Below are 19,531 nucleotides of genomic sequence, written 5' to 3'. Positions count from 1 at the left end.
CACCATAGTCACCTTTATGAAAGCAAAACTCCTTCCCTTTATCCCTTGATGGTAAATACTTCTTTGAATAAATCCCACTTCAGCACACTGATCACTGCCACCTAGTGGTTCCTTTACGTCAAATTCTTAATGCATGAAGAATCACTACTGATAATCAGATCAAGAGTATTACTCCCTGTTTTTTTTTTTAATTTGAAGGGAAAGGAATTTCAAGAAAAATTATCCAAATAACTCACTTAGAGAAGCACAACATTAAAAAAAAAAAAAAAAAAAAAATTATGCTGTTTATAAATAACAGTCTGCACTATATATTCTGAAAGTACTTTTTGTTCAATTACATAGTATTGTCTGCTGACTACTCTTGACTGGAGAAACTGTTTTTCTGTGAGGTTTCACTGGTTTGTCTGACATCTAATTAAGTCTGATTATCTTGGTGGAAAGCTCAAATTCTTAGACTTGGCATTTGACATGACAACAATTCACAATGAAACAAAACCACTTCCCTATTCCAATACACAACCCGAGCCCTCCACCAAGATAAAAGTAAAAGTTTTTACTTTTATCTTGGTGGAAAGCTCAAATTAAGGATCAAAACAAGGAAACAATTCTATTTCATTACAAACCACTATCATGTCAAATGCCAAGTCTAAGAATGACTAACAAAGAGACTATGTAATTAAAGATAAATACTGTTTTATGAGCTAAAGTACCAGAAGGACAGTTAATATTTACAATGAAAAATAAAAATATTTTGGAGAGGAAAAGCTCAAGCACTGGGCAAGTGATTTTACATTATTCGATGTTCTATTATTAAGTGAATTTGTATCAGATCATCAACAATAGTAAATGCTGTCACCTCTGCTAGTAAAATTGAAAAAAGGAAGAATTATCCTGATATCGTCCTGTTGATATTATCAACTTTAACATCAGTGAGGAAAATGAGTTTGCAGAAGCAAAAATTAGATTGGAAAAATTTCAGATTAACAAAGTCAAAAAATTTAAATAATTTCTTGAATCAGAGAGAAATAAATCCATTAAATTAATTAATGGGGGAGGGGAAGAGTGAGCACTCTGCACACATCAGTATTTTCTAAAAAAAGAAAAATAGAAAACTGTGAATAAGTGAAGTGTTTACACAGCATACTAAAGACTATTGTTGTTGTTGTTGTTAGTTAGTTTTTAGGAGCATTAGCAACTAAGGCCATATTGCTCCGGGATATGCAGTGGTCATTCCCTGACCTTTCCACATCCTCCGTATTTGGTGGTGACGGGCTCGAACTCTGGTCTAATCAAGAAGCCTGTGCTATGCACTGCTGCTCCTTCCCACCTGGCTACTGAGGCGCCTCGCATACTAAAGAATATTTGCAAGATGTGCGCTTACACACTCCTGTTAAAGGAATTATTATTTCTCATTGTAGGTACTCTTATCAGAGGTGAATCGAGTGTTGTAGTCAAACTTCAATCTAGACAAGCCTCAACAGTACATAACTACTAATTTTGAACCCAACATTGCTAATCTTGTCAACAGTCACGAAGCACAGCCTTCACATTGACAACGTTAGTAAATTGTATACTAAGTTAATAAAAGTCTTATTTTCATATATATAAGGAAGATTCTTTTTTTGTTATCTAAATTAAATTTTATATTTTATATATTATTTATCCCTCCTATCAAATATGTAATATTAAGAAGGATGTCAAAAACAAAAATTATCCCTTTGACGTTAAGGCAATACAATAATATATACTATATTATACATACAATAAACACTTAACTATAAAATAAACAATCTAAAAACTCACATAATCATCTTTTTTGCTTGTCTTATAATTACTTAATAGTAAAATAGAGGGGGGTCGATAAAAAGTCAAGAAACTCTTTAAGGGGCCAACGGTCAAAGAAGTTTGGTGACCCCTGATCTAGATGATTTCATTTCGAACATGAGAGCCATATTTCTACCGACAAACACGACTTCACTCATCCACCCTATGAATCAGGGTGTTATTTTGAATTTAAAAGCATACTATTTACGCATAACATTTGCTCAGGCATTGTCTACAGTAGACGGTAAGAAAAATTTTACGTTAAGAGACTTTTGAAAATCTTACAGTATTTACCACGCCATCTTAAACAGTAATAAGGCCTGGACGGAAATTACTAAAAGTTGTTTAAATGATGCATGGAAGAAAATATGCCCATGGCAGGTAAAAAAGGTTTCGAAGATTTGAAAAAGACGAATCATATGAAGAGGTTACAGATAAGATTGCAATGCTTGCAGAGCAACTTCAGTTGGAGGTTGATGCCAAAGATGTGTAGGAGTTAATAGAGGAAGAAGAGAAGGAATTATCTAACAAAGAACTTACTGACTTGCAGGCAGCAATAGTGAAAAAAGAAAATGATGATGATGAAGCTCAAAATGAAGCAAATGAGGTGCCGAGATGCTTCATCGCCAGAGAGATGGCAATGGCGAGGTTTGGGAAGATGGATCCTGACAGCGAATGATTCTTAAAAGTTAACAGAGGGGTGAATGAGATGCTTGCTACAAAGAAATCTACAATGAAAAGAAAAAAGCCACCGTCCAGTCATCCGTTAATATGTTCTTTTGTAAGATTGAGTGGACAACCCCTTCTAAATCTCCACAGCCCTCAACCTCTGCAGCGGCATACTTATCAGCTGAAGACGTCGATCCTGGCAACAATGCTCAAGAAGTAAAACTTACTGACGTTATGCCTGTCTCCTCTCTTTTTTTTGTAATTTTATAATTTTTAACTTTTTTTCAATTGCACACTTTTGTAATTTTTACTGCGCATGAGATAAAAAGTTTAATAAATACAATAAATAATTCTATTTACATGTTCATCGAACATTTCTTTTTTGATTCAATCAATTCAGCGAGCACAGTTGCGAGTGCTGCACAAGCATGGGGGAAATTCCAACTTACGTAAAATTCGACTTGCGTAGCGTTCCGCGGAAAGCAACCCTTACGTAAGTTTGGGAGTTCTTGTATTGTTCAAGATTTAGACCAAAACGGATGTCAATGAAGTGCTGAGTTTAGTGACAGAAAATAAAATTGCATGAGATGATTATAAATTATCTAGGGTGTGTAATTATGTTACACAGGTGTGTAACTTAACAACTTAATGCCCTGTCAGGCAGACTAAGGCTGGTTACGATCAGAGGTCTTTGGTCAAGAGTTCAAAGAAAAGCAACAAGGAATTCTTTATAAGTTAACAGTAGAAGGGAAGAGATGAATCACATTGGACCACTGGATATGAATGGTATAACTATTGATAATCCTGTATACATGCATTCAATGAAGAATTTTTAGAGATGCTTTTAGCAGAGGTCTGTCTAATACTGATTAAGAGTTAAAATATTTTATAATAACAGAAAGTGAGATGGAAGAGAAATTATTGGCTAAAAGAACATAGCACCTGAGACTGATGGAATCTATCCAGTTGTGTTAAAAGAAGCAGCAAAAGTTATAACTTTTGCTGCTTCTGTTAACAATTTTTAGCCGTAATAATGAGAGCATCCTTAGATCCAGGAGAAGTACCCGCTGACTGGAAATGTGCAAATGTATCTCCCATTCACAAAGGTACATGAAAGGGCAAAGTGGGTAAGTTTACCCTTTCAACCAGTAGTAACCTGTAGTTTACTCTCTGTGCCAGGAAAAATGGAGTCACTTTGCCTTTTGGCACTAGACGTAGAGCCAAAAGGCAAATGCAGCATGGGTTTGTTAAGGGGAGATCATGAAAAATCAATATGAAGAGCTATTAATGAGGTTTTCAAAAGGGAACTGGATGAAGACAATAATTTTGGCACTGTATACTTGGATTTCAGCAAAGCTTTTGATACTGAACTACCACATTTAAAGGTTAAAGGTGAGAACAGTGGTCTCAGACAGTTTTTAAATTCTGTACAGTGGGATCAACTGACAATGTTACCAACAGTAAATTCTAAGTGGGAAGCATTCAAGGAAATAATCGTGGATGCTACTAAACGTTTCATACCTATTAAGAAATATTGTTCAAGGTTTAGGCCTAAATGGTTATCAAATGAACTAATGAGACTCGTAACAGAGAAGAAAAATGCATGGGATGCATATAAATTATGAAGCGACTCAGAAGCCTATGGCAGATATAAGTTAATCTGTAATCAGGTCACAAAGGAGGTTCGGCAGGCGAAGGCAGATTACAAGAAATCCTTGGCAAAAGTTGCTAAGAAAAACAGCAAGGATTTCTTTACTTATATAAACTCTAAAAGGAAGGGGATGAATCAGATTGGTCCACTTGACATCGATGGTTTGACTGTTGATAATCCTGCTCAGATAGCAAACAAAGTGAATGAGTATTTTGCATCTATATTCACACATGAGGAGTTATTAAGGTTTGAAAATGGCAGAAGGTTATCAAATTGTAGCAAGGTGCTTAATGATTTTGTAATAACTGAGAGCAAAGTGGAAGAGAAATTGTTGAAGTTAAACGTAAGAAAAGCACCTGGGGTGGTTGGGATCTATCCAGTTATATTAAAGGAGGTGGCAAAGCAACTAATGAGCAAACCCTTAGCCATAATTATGAGAGCATCCTTGGACTCAGGGGAGGTTCCCACGGACTGGAGATGTGCAAATGTATCCCCAATTCACAAAGGGGGATCGAAGGGTGACACGAGTAATTACAGACCAGTTAGTTTAACTTCTGTTCCAGGTAAAATAATGGAGTTACTGGTTAAAGATGCATTGTAGGATCATCTAGACAAGACTGCAGCAATAATTCAGACACAGCATGGGTTTGTTAAGGGAAAGTCTTGTCTGACAAATTTGATAGGATACTATGATGTGGTTACAAAGGAACTGGATGCAAAAAATAATTTTGATATCATATATTTGGATTTCAGGAAAGCTTTTGACACTGTTGCGCATGGAAGACTATTGTACAAATTGGAGCAGAATGGTATTAAGGGTAAGTTGCTACAATGAATAAAAGGATGGTTGAGTGGGAGAAGGCAGAGGGTGGTAATCAATGGGTGCTGCTCTTCTTGGACTAATGTTATTAGTGGAGTCCCACAGGGTTCGGTGTTGGGTCCACTGTTGTTTTGTATATTTATCAATGATATTGATGAAGGTATATCAGGCTTAGTGTCGAAGTTTGCAGATGATACAAAGGTTGGCAGGGTTGTTAATGACAGTAATGGCAGTGTGCTACTGCAACAGGATCTAGAAAATTTGGGCAGATGGGCTAAGAAGTGGCAACTGAAGTTTAACTTGACAAATGCAAAGTACTGCATATGGGTAGAAGTAACCCCAGAGAAACGTACCAACTGTGTGGTACTACACTTAAGGTGGTAAAAAATGAAAAAGACCTGGGAGTAATTGTGCAGGCAGATATGAAGTTTTCTGAGCAATGCAGACAGGCTGCCAGGGCAGGTCATGGGGTTTTGTCAATGATATATAGGGATTTTTCTAGCAGGGAAAAGGAGTTGATTGGCCCTCTGTATAAGGCAATGGTCAGGCCATGCCTTGATTACTGCATACAGGTCTGGATTCCTAATTTTAGGAAGGATGTAGATTTGCTTGAGCATGTACAGAGAAGGGCAACAAGGTTGGTGAGGGGAATGAAGGGATCCTCTTACCAAGAGAGGTTTAAGTTCTGTGAATTACAGTGGCTGGAACTAGGCACATGTACGGTGATCTGATTGAGGTGTAGAAGGCCTTGGGTTGAGCGCGCTGAAATCTGATGGGATCCTTCCACTTGTTCAGATTACATACCTAAGGGGGCATAAATTCAAATTAAGAAAAGACAGATGTAGAATAGATGTGCGGAAATTTGCCTTTAGCCAGCGGGTGGTTAATTGCTCTAACCAACTTCCATTTGTTATTGTGGAAGTTGATAGGTTAAATAAATTTTAGGAGGAACTATACAGGCATTTGGAGGGAATGGTGTGATTTTTTTTTTTTTTGGCTGATGCTGCATAAGCTCACACACTTGCTTTCTTGCATCACATTCCACTACTACTACTACTACTACTACATGTACAATTGAAGTGCAGGAACTCCCCGACTTATGCAATTGTTGTGTCCCACAGAATGCTGCGCAGTTCTGATTTTACATAAGTTGGAATTTTTCCCATGCTTGTGCAATGCTTGTAGTTGTGCTCGCTGAATTGATTAAAACAAAAAAGAAATGTTCAGCGAACATGTAAATAGAATTATTTATTTATTTTTTCCATTTTTTATCTTATGCACAGGAAAAATTACAAAAGCGTGCAATTTAAAAAAAATTCAAAATTATAAAATTACAAGAAAAGAGAGGAGATGGGCATAACATCAGTAAGTTTTACCTCTCAAGAATCGTTGCCAGAATCAACGTCTTCAGCTGATAAGTTTTTTTTTTCGTTTGTTATTTGGTTTTTAGGATCATTAGCAACTAAAGCCAGCTCCAGGGATGTGCGTTAGTCATTCCCTGACCCTTCTGCATCTTCCATATTTGGTGGTCACGGGCTCGAACCTCAATCTAATCAAGAAACGTGTGCTACGCACTGCTGCTCCTGTTTACGGAGGCGCCTAGCTGATAAGTATGCCACTGCAGAGGTTGAGGGCTGTGGAGATTTAGAAGTGGTTGGCTGCTCAACCTTATGAAAGAACATGTTAGTGGATGACTGGACAGTGGTTTTTTTTCTTTTCATCATATATTCCTTTGTAGCAAGCAAGCATATCATTCACCCCTCTGTTAACTTTTCAGAATTGTTTGCTGTCAGGGTCCATCTTCTCAAACCTTGCCATTGTTGATTAAATTTCATGAAATGCCATTGCCATCTCTCTGGTGATGAAGCATCTTGGCTCCTCATTTGGTTCATTTTGAGCTTCATCAGCATTTTCTTCTTTCACTATCGCTGCCTGCAAGTCAATAAGTTCTTCATTAGATAATTCCTTCTCTTCTTCCTTTATTAACTCCTCCACATCTTTGCCATCAACCTCCAACTGAAGTAGCTCTGCAACCATTACAAGCTTATCTGTAGCCTCTTCATATGATTCATCTTAGCATTAGCATTAGTAAAGGCATTTGATGCAAGAAAGCAAGCTTATGCAGCATCAGCCAAAAAAAAAAAAAAAAAAAAACCCACTTCCACTTCACCCCTCTGTTCGTTCAAAATACCTGTCCAGCTGAGCCTTAAACTTATTTAGGCTATCAACCTCCACCACAAGGGATGGAAGTCTGTTCCACCAACCAACCACCCACTGGCTAAATGCAAATTTCCGCACATCTATCCTACATCTGTCTTTCCTCAATTTGAATTTATGCCCTCTCAGGTGATTTTTCTGAGCTAGAGGAAGAATCCCATCAGCAAGGAGTATGCTCAAACCATTCAAGTCTTTATACACCTCAATCAGATCACCTCGCTGGTGCCTAGTCTCCAGACACTGTAATTTGCAAAACTTAAGCCTTTCTTCGTAAGAGCACCCCTTTGTTCCATTCACTAATCTTGTTGCCCTTCTCTGTACTCGTTCCAGCAGCTCTACATCCTTCTTGAAATGAGGTCTCCAGACCTGTATACAGTACTCTAGGTGTGGCCTGACCATCGCCTTATACAATGGAATAATCACTTCCTTATCCCTGCTGGAAAAATTCCTGTATATCATTGACAATACTCCATGAGCTACTCTTGCAGCCCGTCTGCACTGCTCAGATAACTTCATATCTGCCTGCACAACCACCCCCAAGTCCCTTTCATTCTCTACCACTGTCAGTGTAGTACCACAGAGTTGATACGTTGCTCTGGGGTTGCTGTTTCCCATGTGTAGTACTTTACATTTATCAATGTTAAACTTCATTTGCCACCTCTCAGCCCATCTGCTCAGCCTTTCCAGATCCTGTTGCAGCAGCATAGTGTCATATCTTTTTCCAATCCTTCAAAGCCTTTTATGTGCCACAGGCATATTTTCTTCTATGTGCCATTCAAACAACTTTTAGTAATTTCTGCCTAGGCCTTATTAATGTTTAAGATGGCATGGTAAATATTGTAAGATTTCCAAAAGTCTCTTAACGTAAAATTTTTCTCATCGTCTACTGCAGACAATGCCTGAGCAAATGTTGTGCATAAATAGTATGCTTTTCAATTTTAAATAACACCGAGATCCATAGATTGGATGAGTGAAGTTGGGTTTGGCGGTAGAAATATGATTCTCACATTCGAATTGAAATCATCTAGTTGCGTAGGATGTCCAGGAGCATTATCTAATAGAAGGAAAATCTTGAAAGGAATGCCGTTGTCTTTACAATATTTTTCAACCTCAGGAATAAAGCAGCATTCAAACCAATCCTCAGAGAGAGAGAGAGAGAGAGATTGTTATCCATGCTCTCTGGTTCGATCGGAAATACATGGGTAGGGTGGCTTTATTGATGCCTTTAAATGCACGAGGATTTCCAGAAAGGTACACAAGCAGTTGTTTTAATCTGTAATATCCCGCTACATTAGCCCCAAGCAAGAGCGTGTCCCTATCTTCTGACACCTTGAAACCTGGCATTGTATTTTCCTCTTTAGCAATGTATGTTCGATCCGGCATTTTTTCCCAATACAGAGCAGTCTCGTCAACGTTAAAAATTTGCTGCATTGAATAGCCGCCTTCATCAATAATTTTTTCCATCACATCACAAAATTTCTCTGCAGCTGCAGAATTGGCATTTGCGACTTCACCACATGTTGTGGAAACAAGTACGATGCTTAAACCACCCACGAACCACCCACGGTTGGTTGCCACGAACTTGGGTTGGGGTTCATCGTACGTATCCTTAATATCTTTATAAATACTTGTTGCTTTTGCTTGAATGGTCATTAGACTCAGGGGCAGTCGCTTCTGAATCTGATTTTCCATCCATATTATTGCACTTTTCATTGGTCGCTTTCCCTTCATCATTGTAATACGTAAATAGGAATGAAGAGAAGTTTCTGAAAATTTGTTTTTTATATGATTGAAGATTTCAGTGAAGGGGAACATATTTCACCATAATAGCGTAAAAACCCACACAATTGCAGTTATCAGTATTATTGCAAATGCAATAAGATCAAATTTGCCATCCATTTATAATTAGATTAGGGCTTGCAAACCAGTTTTATAAACCCGGTTTTCATATTGAGTTGTTAAAACCGAAACCGAGCTTCTAAAACCGGATTCTAATATTTTTTTAGTTAGCCCTCGAATATAGTTTTTTGTTAGGCACATTTTCTTTTGTTTGTTCGTTTGTCTGGATCGTTCAACTGCTTTACGTTTTAAACATGTTTTTTTATTTTATTTTATGTTTGGGTATTGAATCTCATGGGCAAGTGGCCCAAATCTAGGAGGGGTGCCTTTTATCTTTCCACCTGTATCATGGCACGATGCAGGTGTACTCATTTACGACTGAGTGAGTCGGAGCGATAGCGTAAAAGAAAATGCTCAACATTTCTCCGTTCCATCTATCTTGTTCGCCAGGCAAGTTATGGAACGCGCCTTATTGATGGTTACCCACTAGAAACAGATTCGCTGAATATTGCATCAAATTACAATCGTAGAAAGTTTTTTGCTTCTTTATTTCTATTAAATTTGTGATCAAATGTTCTCCAAAAAGCAGCTTCACCAAATTTAGCTTTTATGTAATTTTGAAAATACAATAGATTTAATTGGGGGAAAAAAAATTGCGAGTAAATAAATAAAAAATTTCTTTCGTGAAAATTTTGAAACTTGCCTCGATTAGACTCTTCATTCAGTGCTTGCGGGAGTGACGCATAGTATTGTGCCTTTGTTATCTTCAATATTTTTATTTAAAATTTCGGTGATATAAATTCCTACTAATTAATATTTATTACTCTTAATATGTCTAAGATGAAATCAAATGTATGGAATTATTTTGCTCGAAAAAGCAAAGAAGCACAATGTTCGAAATGTCAGGAGATAATGAAGTCGTCTGGAGGATCTACATCATCTTTGATGTTGCATTTAAAGAAAATGCATCAGATTGACATTAAACAAGTTAACAGTGAACCTCTTGTAAAAATGGTAAGAACATTAGAAAACTTTATCGTTAAAAAATCTATGGAAGAAGAGATTTCAAAATTAGCTGCTTTAGATGGATTTTCTTTTAATTCAATTGCCAAGAGTGAGTTTATACAATCAAGCCTTCACCTTCAGAGAAATAAATACGATAAATTACCACCAACCTCAGTGAATGGAATTAAAAATATGGTTCTGAATTGTTATAAAACTAAGAAAGAAGAACTAATTCAGCATTTCAAAAATTCATTGGTTTTGGGTGCACGGTATTCATTGACTTTAGACGAATATACTTCTATACAAAATAAAAGTTATACGAATATAAATGTGCATTCACAAGACAATCATTGGTCGTTAGGTCTTATTGAGATCAATGGTTCACTTGATAGCAGAAGAACTGAGCAAATTGTGAAGGGACACTTGAAGGAATTTGGTTTGAACTTGGATGAGGATATTGTTGCCTGCACCACCGATGGAGCAGCAATGATGATTAAGTTTGGCAAGCAAATTAAGCCTAATCATCAACAATGTATAGCCCATTGTATACATCTGTCAGTTATAGATGTACTTTATGAAAAAGCAATCAATTATGGTGCCACAGTCTCTGAGTCTCCCAAAGACAATGAAGAAAATGAAAATATTGAAGAAAGTAGTGATGATTGAGCGATGAGTGAAGAAAGACAGCAAGGCATGCCTTATCAAACCGACTTTACCAATGAGCTCATTTATTTCTTCAATCCAATGGCCAATATTGCACAAACTATTAACAAAATTCAGAAAAATTTGCAAGCTTTTTTGAAAATCGCCTACCAAAAATGACATATTACAAAATTTTGTTAAAGCAAAATTTAATGGGAAAGAATATAAACTTATATTAGATTGCAAGACTAGATGGGATAGCACATTCTATACGATTGAGCGATTTTTGAAATTGAAAAATTGTATTTCAAATGCTCTATGTGCAGTAATGTCAACTGAAGCTGTGTCTGACGATGCCTGGAAAACACTTGAATTGCTATGTGAAACTTTGCGACCAGTTGAAATGATTCTGAAGGCTATAACCTCAGAAGATACAGACTTACTTAAAGCAGAGTCTTCAATAGAATTTCTGCTTGCTAAGCTTGATACAGCAGAAAACCCATTTGCTTTAAAGTTTCACCAAAGCCTTTTGCAGCGTTACAATGCAAGACGAAATTGCCCAACTGTGGCTTTGCTGAGCTATCTACACAACCCCAAAAAGTTTAGGAAAGAAGATTCAGGTTCAAAAACTTTTGATTTTCCAAGTAAACAAGTTTTGAAAAAGCATGCTGAAGAGATTTATCAGAGATTATTTGCAAAACATTCCAAAGGAGTCTTAGCATTGAATGAAGAAACTGAAAATAAATGAACTGTTCTTTTAGAAGAAAACAAAGACTCGTCTAGTTCCGATGTTGGAGATACACTCATGAGAGAATATGATAGTGTAATAAAGAGATTAACTGAAGAGCCTTCAAAATATCCGAGTGAATTGGAAATCAGCAAAGAATTTAAAATTTTGGAGGCAACTAGCAGTAGAAGTGAAAAGCTGGAGAAAGTTTATAGAGCACTGCTGACCATTAAACCAACAAGCGTCCAATCTGAGAGTGTTTTCGATCACTGGTCTCTTTAACACAAAAATAAGGTCAAGTCTATCAGGAAAAATGCTTAATATACTGTTTTTTAAAGGATCATTTTCAGAAAAAAACTGAGCAATAAATAGTAAAGTAATTTCCCCAAGCTGTTTTTTTTTCACATTAGTTTTATTTATTTATTATTATTATTATAGGGCTTATTATTATTTTTTTTTTGTTTACTATATGAGAAGATAGTTTTTATTCAAAGGATTTGAATACAATTTGTAATTTTGTATAATCTCAAGCTGGTCACTTTTTTGTAGCATTTTAATTTTTTTATTTTTTTTACTATAAGAGGTGATAGATTTTGTTTAAAAGGTTTGATTACGATTTGTACAATCTACCCAAGATAAAATAAATACCTGTGTTATAAGCTTTTAATTATTTTCCCTAAGTCTGTGAAAATCGGTTTTAAAACCGGTTTTAAGAGTAAACTTCAGTTAAACTCGGTTTTGAAATTTCTCGGTTTTATGCAAGCCCTAAATTAGATGCACTAACAGAACAGCCCAATAAACCGGAAATTGCATATTGTTGTTTGGTCATGACCTCCAGAAATGTGCTTTAGAAAAATATCACAAAGTTGTTCAAAATTGCTTCCTATAACAAGAACATATGATAACGATGAAAGTGTAGCGCAATTTCCATTAGAAATATGGCCTTTTAGAGATATAAATAGCTTAGTAATATAGCGAAATTTTCAACTTCCAAGGACTTGGAACGAATTACAAAAAAAAACAAAAAAAAACATAATGTGTCATTGGGTTCACATTATGATATTTTCACGATACCTCATTTTTTTCTACAGGAAGCAAAAATACATTTCCACGATTTTGTTAAGTTTGCACCAGCCTGCAAAACCTTACGTAAAGTAGAATTTCTGTAAGTCGAGTATTACTTAAGCTGGGTAGTTCCTGTATAAATTTCAGCAATGTGACATTAGGAACAAGTTACTACTAAGGATAAAGGAATATTTAAATGGTAGAAAACAAAGAGTGGTTATAAATGGTTACTAATTCCACACTACTTCCACACATCTATTCTGCAACTGTCTTTCCTAAATTTGAATTTATGGATGCCTCATGTGTATCACCTAAGCAAGGGGAAAATTCCCATCAATTTCCTTTTTTCTGTTTTTTTTTTTTTTTTCTTTGGCTGGGCTGTATAAGCTTTGCTTTCTTGAATCATTTTTATCTATTTTCTTATCTACTTTTTATATATCTTCTTTTATTTTTTTATATCCTCCTTTATATTTTTATTACTTTATTGTTATTTTATTCTTTTGTTATTAATGTTGATTCATCATATTATTTATTTTTTTGGATGGTGTAGCAAAAGCCTGTAACTTCATTGTACTATTTGGCTAATGCTAATACCGATCATTAAAAATCATATACTGTTTACCATATTCTATTTCTTCCATATACTGTAGTATATGGAAGAAATATTGTTGTTAAGTGGTACTAGTATTAATACTGTTGATGCAGAGTTAAATATATGTAATATATGAAGAAATTTGGTGAGTGTTATTAGCATTATTAGCATTAGCATTAGTATATGATGCAAGAAAGCAAGCTTATTCAGCATCAGCCAAAAAAAAAAAAAAAAAACCCTCTCATATTTCACCCCTCCGTTCGTTCGAAATACCTGTCCATTTGAGCTTTAAATTTGTTTAGGCTATCAACTTCAACAACAAGTGATGGAAGTCGGTTCCACCAACCAACCACCCGCTGGCCAAAGGCAAATTTCCGCACATCTATCCGACATCCGTCCTTCCTCAATTTGAATTTATGCCCTCTGAGGTGATTATTCTGAGAAAGATGAAGAATCCCATTGGCATTGAGCATGCTCAAACCATTCAAAGCCTTATACACCTCTATCAGATCACCTCGCCGGTGCCTAGTCTCCAGACTCTGTAATTTGCAAAACTTAAGCCTTTCTTCGTAAGAGCAACCCTTTGTTCCATTTACTAATCTTGTTGCCCTTCTCTGTACCCGTTCCAGCAGCTCTACATCCTTCTTGAAATGAGGCCTCCAGACCTGTATACAGTACTTTATCTTTAATTCTGACACCTGTTAGAACTTGCGGCATTCAGGTAGTATTTACTGAGCTTTCTTTTCCTTACCTTTATCCTATCAATTACAAATAGGCATTAAATATTATTAAAAACTAATACTAGAATATTCATTTTTATATTTGTTTAAGATGTTGCAGTTGAAGTCAGCTCAGATATTTCATATAAGAAGTTACTTTCAATACCCCATGTATTAGTTTTATGTCTTATATTGATGATATCAGCCCAAGGCCAGGGATTTGTTGATCCTACTTTAGAGCCTCATATGAGAGAAGTAAGTTTGTTTGCTTTTTTTGTTATTTAATCAAAGTATAATATACGAGGGGAACTCAAAAGAGATTGGTATTCACCCAGTAGTTGTGATAGAAGGTTGAAACAGACACCATCAATGTAGTCATTAGATAAAAGGTTAGCATGTTAGAGAGGCAACAAGCGGGAATAATACTCTTGACCTGATTATCAGCAGTGATCATTCGTGCATTAAGAATCTGCAGATAAAAGAATCACTAGGTGGCAGTGATCACAGTGTATTGATTTGGGATTTACTTAAAGATGTAACTGCCATCAAGGCTTTTTGCTTTCGTAAAGGTGACTACAGTGGTCTCAGACAGATTTTAAATTCTGTATGGTGGAACCAACTGATGATGTTACCAACAGCAAATTCTAAATGGGAAGCATTCAAGGAAGTAATCTTGGAAGCTACTAGGCTTTTTGTCCTAACTAAGAAATACTGTTCAGGGTTTAGGCCTAAATGGATGTCAGATGAACTAACGAAACTTGTGGCAGAGAAGAAAAATGTATGGGATACATATAAATTATCAGGTGACAGAGAAGACTATGGTAGATATAAGCTAGTCTGTAATTCGCTTCATTTAGCACTGAAAAGAAAAAAAAATGAATTGTCAGATCGAAACCAAAATTTGTGTGATTGCTATATAGATTTCAAGGTATCAAACAAAAAAAAAAAATTTTTTTTTTCTGTCACAAATACTTCCAGGTGAATACAAATCTTTTTTGAACCTCCATTATAATATAGTACAGTGCAATTCTAACATACTTGCAAATAATTTTTTGCAATAAAAGTGCCAATTAAATTTGCTCCAGTGCATCAAACATCATATATTGTGAAGCACTGTTATCATCAGATTTATCAGTCTTACACTATAAATAAATAAATAATGATATCCTCTGAGGAGAATTACAGATGGTCCATGGACTTATGGCTAATTTTCTCCTCAGAAATGTGACATTAGTTGAAATTGGTTTTCCCATAGAAAAAAAAATATAATTTGAGAGTAATGCTTATACCCAAGGGTCCAACACCAATAAATTTTATTTTAGATATGAATATTAAGTCTGTATTCAAGTCACAAAGGAGGTTAGGCAGGCGAAGGCAGATTACGAGAAAACTTTGGCAAAGGATGCTAAGAAAAACAGCAAGGATTTCTTTACTTATATAAACTCTAAAAGGAAGGGGATGAATCTGATTGGCCCACTTGATATCGATGGTTTGACTGTTGATGATCATTCTCAGATATCTGCTGAACTAAATGAGTATTTTGCATCTACATTCACACATGAGGAGTTATTCTATGATGAGAGGGCCAGATGTTTGTCAAATTCTAACAGGAAGTTAAATGATTTTGTAATAACTGAGAGAAGTGGATGGGAAATTGTTGAAGTTAAACATAAGAAAGTCACCTGGGGGTGGATGGGATCTATCCAGTTATATTAAAGGAGGCAGCAAAGGAAGTAAGCAAATCCTTAGCCATAATTATCAGAGCATCCTTGGACTCAGGGGAGGTCGCAATGGACTGGAGATGTGCAAATTTATCAGCAGTTCACAAAGGGGGATCGAAGGGTGACACAAGTAATTACAGACCAGTTAGTTTAACTTCTGTTCCAGGTAAAATAATGGAGTCACTGGTTAAAGATACATTGCAGGATCATCTAGACAAGATAGCAGCAGTAATTCACACACATCGGTTTGTTAAGGGAAAGTCTTGTCTGACAAATTTGATTGGATATTCTGATGTGGTTACAAAGGAACTGGATGCAAAAAAATAATTTTGATATCATATACTTGGATTTCAGGAAAGCTCTTGACACTGTTGCGCATGAAAGACTACTGTACAAATTGGAGCAGAATCATAGTGAATGGAACAAAGGGATGCTCTTACGAAGAATGGCTTAAGTTTTGCAAATTACAGTGTCTGGAGACTAGGCACCAGCGAGGTGATCTGATAGAGGTGCATAAAGCCTTGAATGGTTTGAGCATGCTCAATGCTAATGGGATTCTTCCTCTCGCTCAGAATAATCACCTGAGAAGGCATAAATTCAAATTGAGGAAAGATAGATGTAGGATAGACGTGCGGAAATTTGCCTTTAGCAAGCGGGTGGTTGGTTGGTGGAACAGACTTCCATCCCTTGTCATGGAAGTTGATAGCCTAAATAAGTTTAAGGCTCAGCTGGACAGGTATTTTGAACGAACAGAGGAGTGAAGTGGAAGTGGTTTTTTTTTTTTTTTTTTTTGGCTGATGTTGCATAAGCTTGCTTTCTTGCATGAAATGCCTCTACTAATGCTAATGCTAATATTAAAGGTAAGTTGCTACAATGGGTAAAAGGATGGTTGAGTGGGAGAAGACAGAGGGTGGTAATCAATGGGTGCTGTTCTTCATGCACTAATATTATTAATGGAGTCCCACAGGATTTGGTGTTGGGTCCACTGTTGTTTTGTATATATATCAATGATATTGATGAAGATATATCAGGCTTAGTGTCGAAGTTTGCAGATGATACAAAGGTTGGCAGGGTTGTTAAATACAGTAATGGCAGTGTGCTACTGCAACAGGATCTAGAAAATTTGGGCAGATGGGCTGAGAAGTGGCAACTGAAGTTTAACATTGACAAATGCAAAGTATTGCATATTGGTAGAAGTAACCCCAGAGAAATGTACCAACTGTGCGGTACTACACTTAGGGTGGTAGAAAATGAAAAAAGATCTGGGAGTAATTGTGCAGTCAGATATGAAGTTTTCTGAGCAATGCAGACAGGCTGCCAGTGCAGGTCATGGGGTTTTGTCATTGAAATACAGGAACTTTGCTAGCAGGGAAAAGGAGATGATTGTCGTTATGTATAACCAATGATCAGGCCACATCTTGAGTACTGCGTACAGGTCTGGAGGCCTCGTTTTAGGAAGGATGTAGATTTGCTTCAGCGTGTAGAGAGAAAGGCAACAAGATTGGTGAGGGGAATAAAAGGATCCTCTTACGAACAGAGCTTTAGCAAAGGCACATGATGCAAGAAAGCAAGCTTATATTGGTATCAGTAAGGGTATACAATCCACGTGTTAAAGTTTTGCAGCTCCGCTGAACGAGAAGTTTTTTTAGCCATATTTAGCTGCTTTATTGACCAACTGTTATATTAAATTATTTTCTATAAGTAAGTTATAGACCTATTCAAGATCCTTGGTGTATTCTGAATTTAGACAGTGAGATTTTGGAAGTTAATTAATAATTAAGTGTCCGTAGATTTACTATTCGTAACTTGCCGCCATTGTTATATGATACAATGTTATATTCCGAACTAGATAGTGTTAGGTTAGTATAGTATAGTATATTATATAATATTGTCAATTAATCAGTAAAATCTATTAATTTTGTTAAACCTTCATTGTCAATTAAATTGCACTTTTTAACTTTTTAACTAAATACATATAACGAGTTAGATTTTACAAACGTAACATAATTAATTAATACATAACTGGATACGGAAGTTATATAAACTGAACTTGTAGATAACACTCAATACTGAAAAAATATAGTGTTATAACTGTGTCGGGATACAAGTTTAGGGTTATAATTTTGTACCGAAATTGAAATTAAATTGAAATCCTGACTCAGACCAGAGCAGAAAAGCAAAAGGCTCAAGCTAATGGGAGTGCTGTGGCTCAGGGCAGAACTGAGGGTGGCAGTTGCCCTCTGAATCACAGCCTTTTAAAATGCACTGCTTGCTTGATGTTTGTGGAGCAATCAGGTACGGGACATGATATTGCCATGGGGGATGTCTGTGTGTGTGTGTGAAGTAAGGAGTGTAAGGAAATTAGGCTACAACTCATTGTCGTTATGGGCCTATATGAGAGCGTGAAAGACAGTGCGGATGCCCTCGAAGGATCTAAATTGAGGACCCATCAAGCTCTCAGCTGCCCACATCAACGCCAGAGCTTGCACTTGATCATCACGTAACACAGTGCCAACCCCCAAGGCAGAATGTGCTGGTCCCACAGGAACTAATAGTTGTTGTTGACTCTATTGTCAGGGAAATGGGGAACATGGTATGTAAAAAGGATAGGTGGAACAGGACCAGGGTATGTCTGCCAGGGGCAAAGGTTGATGACGTTGTAGAGCGGATATCACCCTTTAAGGGCACAAAAGGTGATATTGTTGTACACGTTGGCACTAATGATATTAAGAGTAGGAGACCGGCAGAATTACTTAAGTACAGGTCACTGTTGGAAAAAAGCCATGAATTAGGGTTGAATTTGAAAGTGTCTGCAATTCTGTCCAGACACAATAGGAGGGAGTATATGATGAGAGCCTTGTCAATCAATTCGGCTCTGGAAAGATTGTGCAAGACTGAAGGGGTAGAATTTTTTCAGCCTGGTCTATAGTTGTTAACAGTAGAGACTGCTTCTATAGGGATGGGATACACTTAAATAGAAAGGGTGCAAGAATATTTGCTGATGCTATCGAGGCAGTGTTAGGTGGGTCGGAAAATTGCTAGCTTGGGGGGGGGGATCCAAGGACTAATAGATTATCAGTAGCCACTGGAAGAGGTGAAAGTGATTCTTGCACTGCTTCTATTGGAATGAGCAGAAGCCTGCAAAACAAGATGCAGGATATTTCAGAGACTGCTGGGAGTCATTGCGGTACAAGTAAACACATGGGTTGTGTTAGGGTAGCTAAGAATAGGAACAGGTGCATGTATACTTGTGTGTACACCAATGCTAGGAGTTTGGTGAATAAATTTTTGAAATAAACGGTTGTAGGATAGATGTGCAGAAGTTTGCCTTTATCCAGTGGGTGTTTGATAGGTGGAACAAACTTCCATCTGTCGTTGTAGAAGTTGACAGCTTAAATAGATTCAAGGCAGAACATTTGGAGTGAGTGGATGGGTGAAATAATGGTTTTTTTTTTTTTTTTTTGGCTGATACTATATAAGCTTGCTTTCTTGCATCATGTGCCTTTGCTAATGCTAATTTGCAAAAGTGTATAATCTTGCTCAGATCACAACTTTGTGATTGTCTCTTCTCCAATGGAGCCTTTATCTCATGGCTATTCCCAACCTTGTATTGTTTGGCCTTACAAGAATGAAAAATGGAATTACCTGCGAGATTTCTTTTCCTTGGTCGGATTACTGTTTGAAAACTTCTAATGTCAACGTTTGCTCAGATCGTGTTAGTTAAATTATTCTTGCAGGAATAGAATCCTTTATCCCACACTCCGCTTTAAAATCTCGTCCTTTTTCTAAACCTTGGTTTTCCAATAAATGTACTAAGGCTGTTCAAGAGAAGAACGTTGCATACCGTAATTGGCTTGTTTCTAATTCTTCAGTGTCATTTTCTGCCTACACCAAAGCTCGCAACAATTGTAAAGCAGTTATTAATCAGTCCAAACTAGAGTTTGAACAGGCTAAGAGTAGAAAACTTGCTTCTTTCCCTAATGGTAGCCAAGCATTCTGGTCTCTTGCCAAAGCTATTGGCTGCAACTTTTGCCCATCTC

The 19,531-nt window shown here is 36.6% G+C and overlaps 1 protein-coding gene across 1 annotated transcript in view; it reads left to right on the top strand.

Moving 5' to 3' along the window:
- Window positions 1-19,531, top strand: part of LOC150077726 (MFS-type transporter SLC18B1-like) — a 296,012-nt gene that overhangs the window by 146,224 nt on the left and 130,257 nt on the right. The window contains exon 7 of the mRNA XM_090385228.1: window positions 13,883-14,025. Within this exon, the coding sequence (XP_090241354.1) occupies window positions 13,883-14,025 (143 nt within the window). The remainder of the gene's footprint in view (window positions 1-13,882; window positions 14,026-19,531) is intronic.

The sequence above is a fragment of the Mastigoproctus giganteus genome, chromosome 11 (genome assembly GCF_048544385.1).
Source record: "Mastigoproctus giganteus isolate SK-2022 chromosome 11, ASM4854438v1, whole genome shotgun sequence".
Classification (NCBI taxonomy): domain Eukaryota; kingdom Metazoa; phylum Arthropoda; class Arachnida; order Uropygi; family Thelyphonidae; genus Mastigoproctus; species Mastigoproctus giganteus.
Note: the sequence above shows the minus strand (reverse complement) of the source record. Positions and strands in the feature narration are given on the sequence as shown.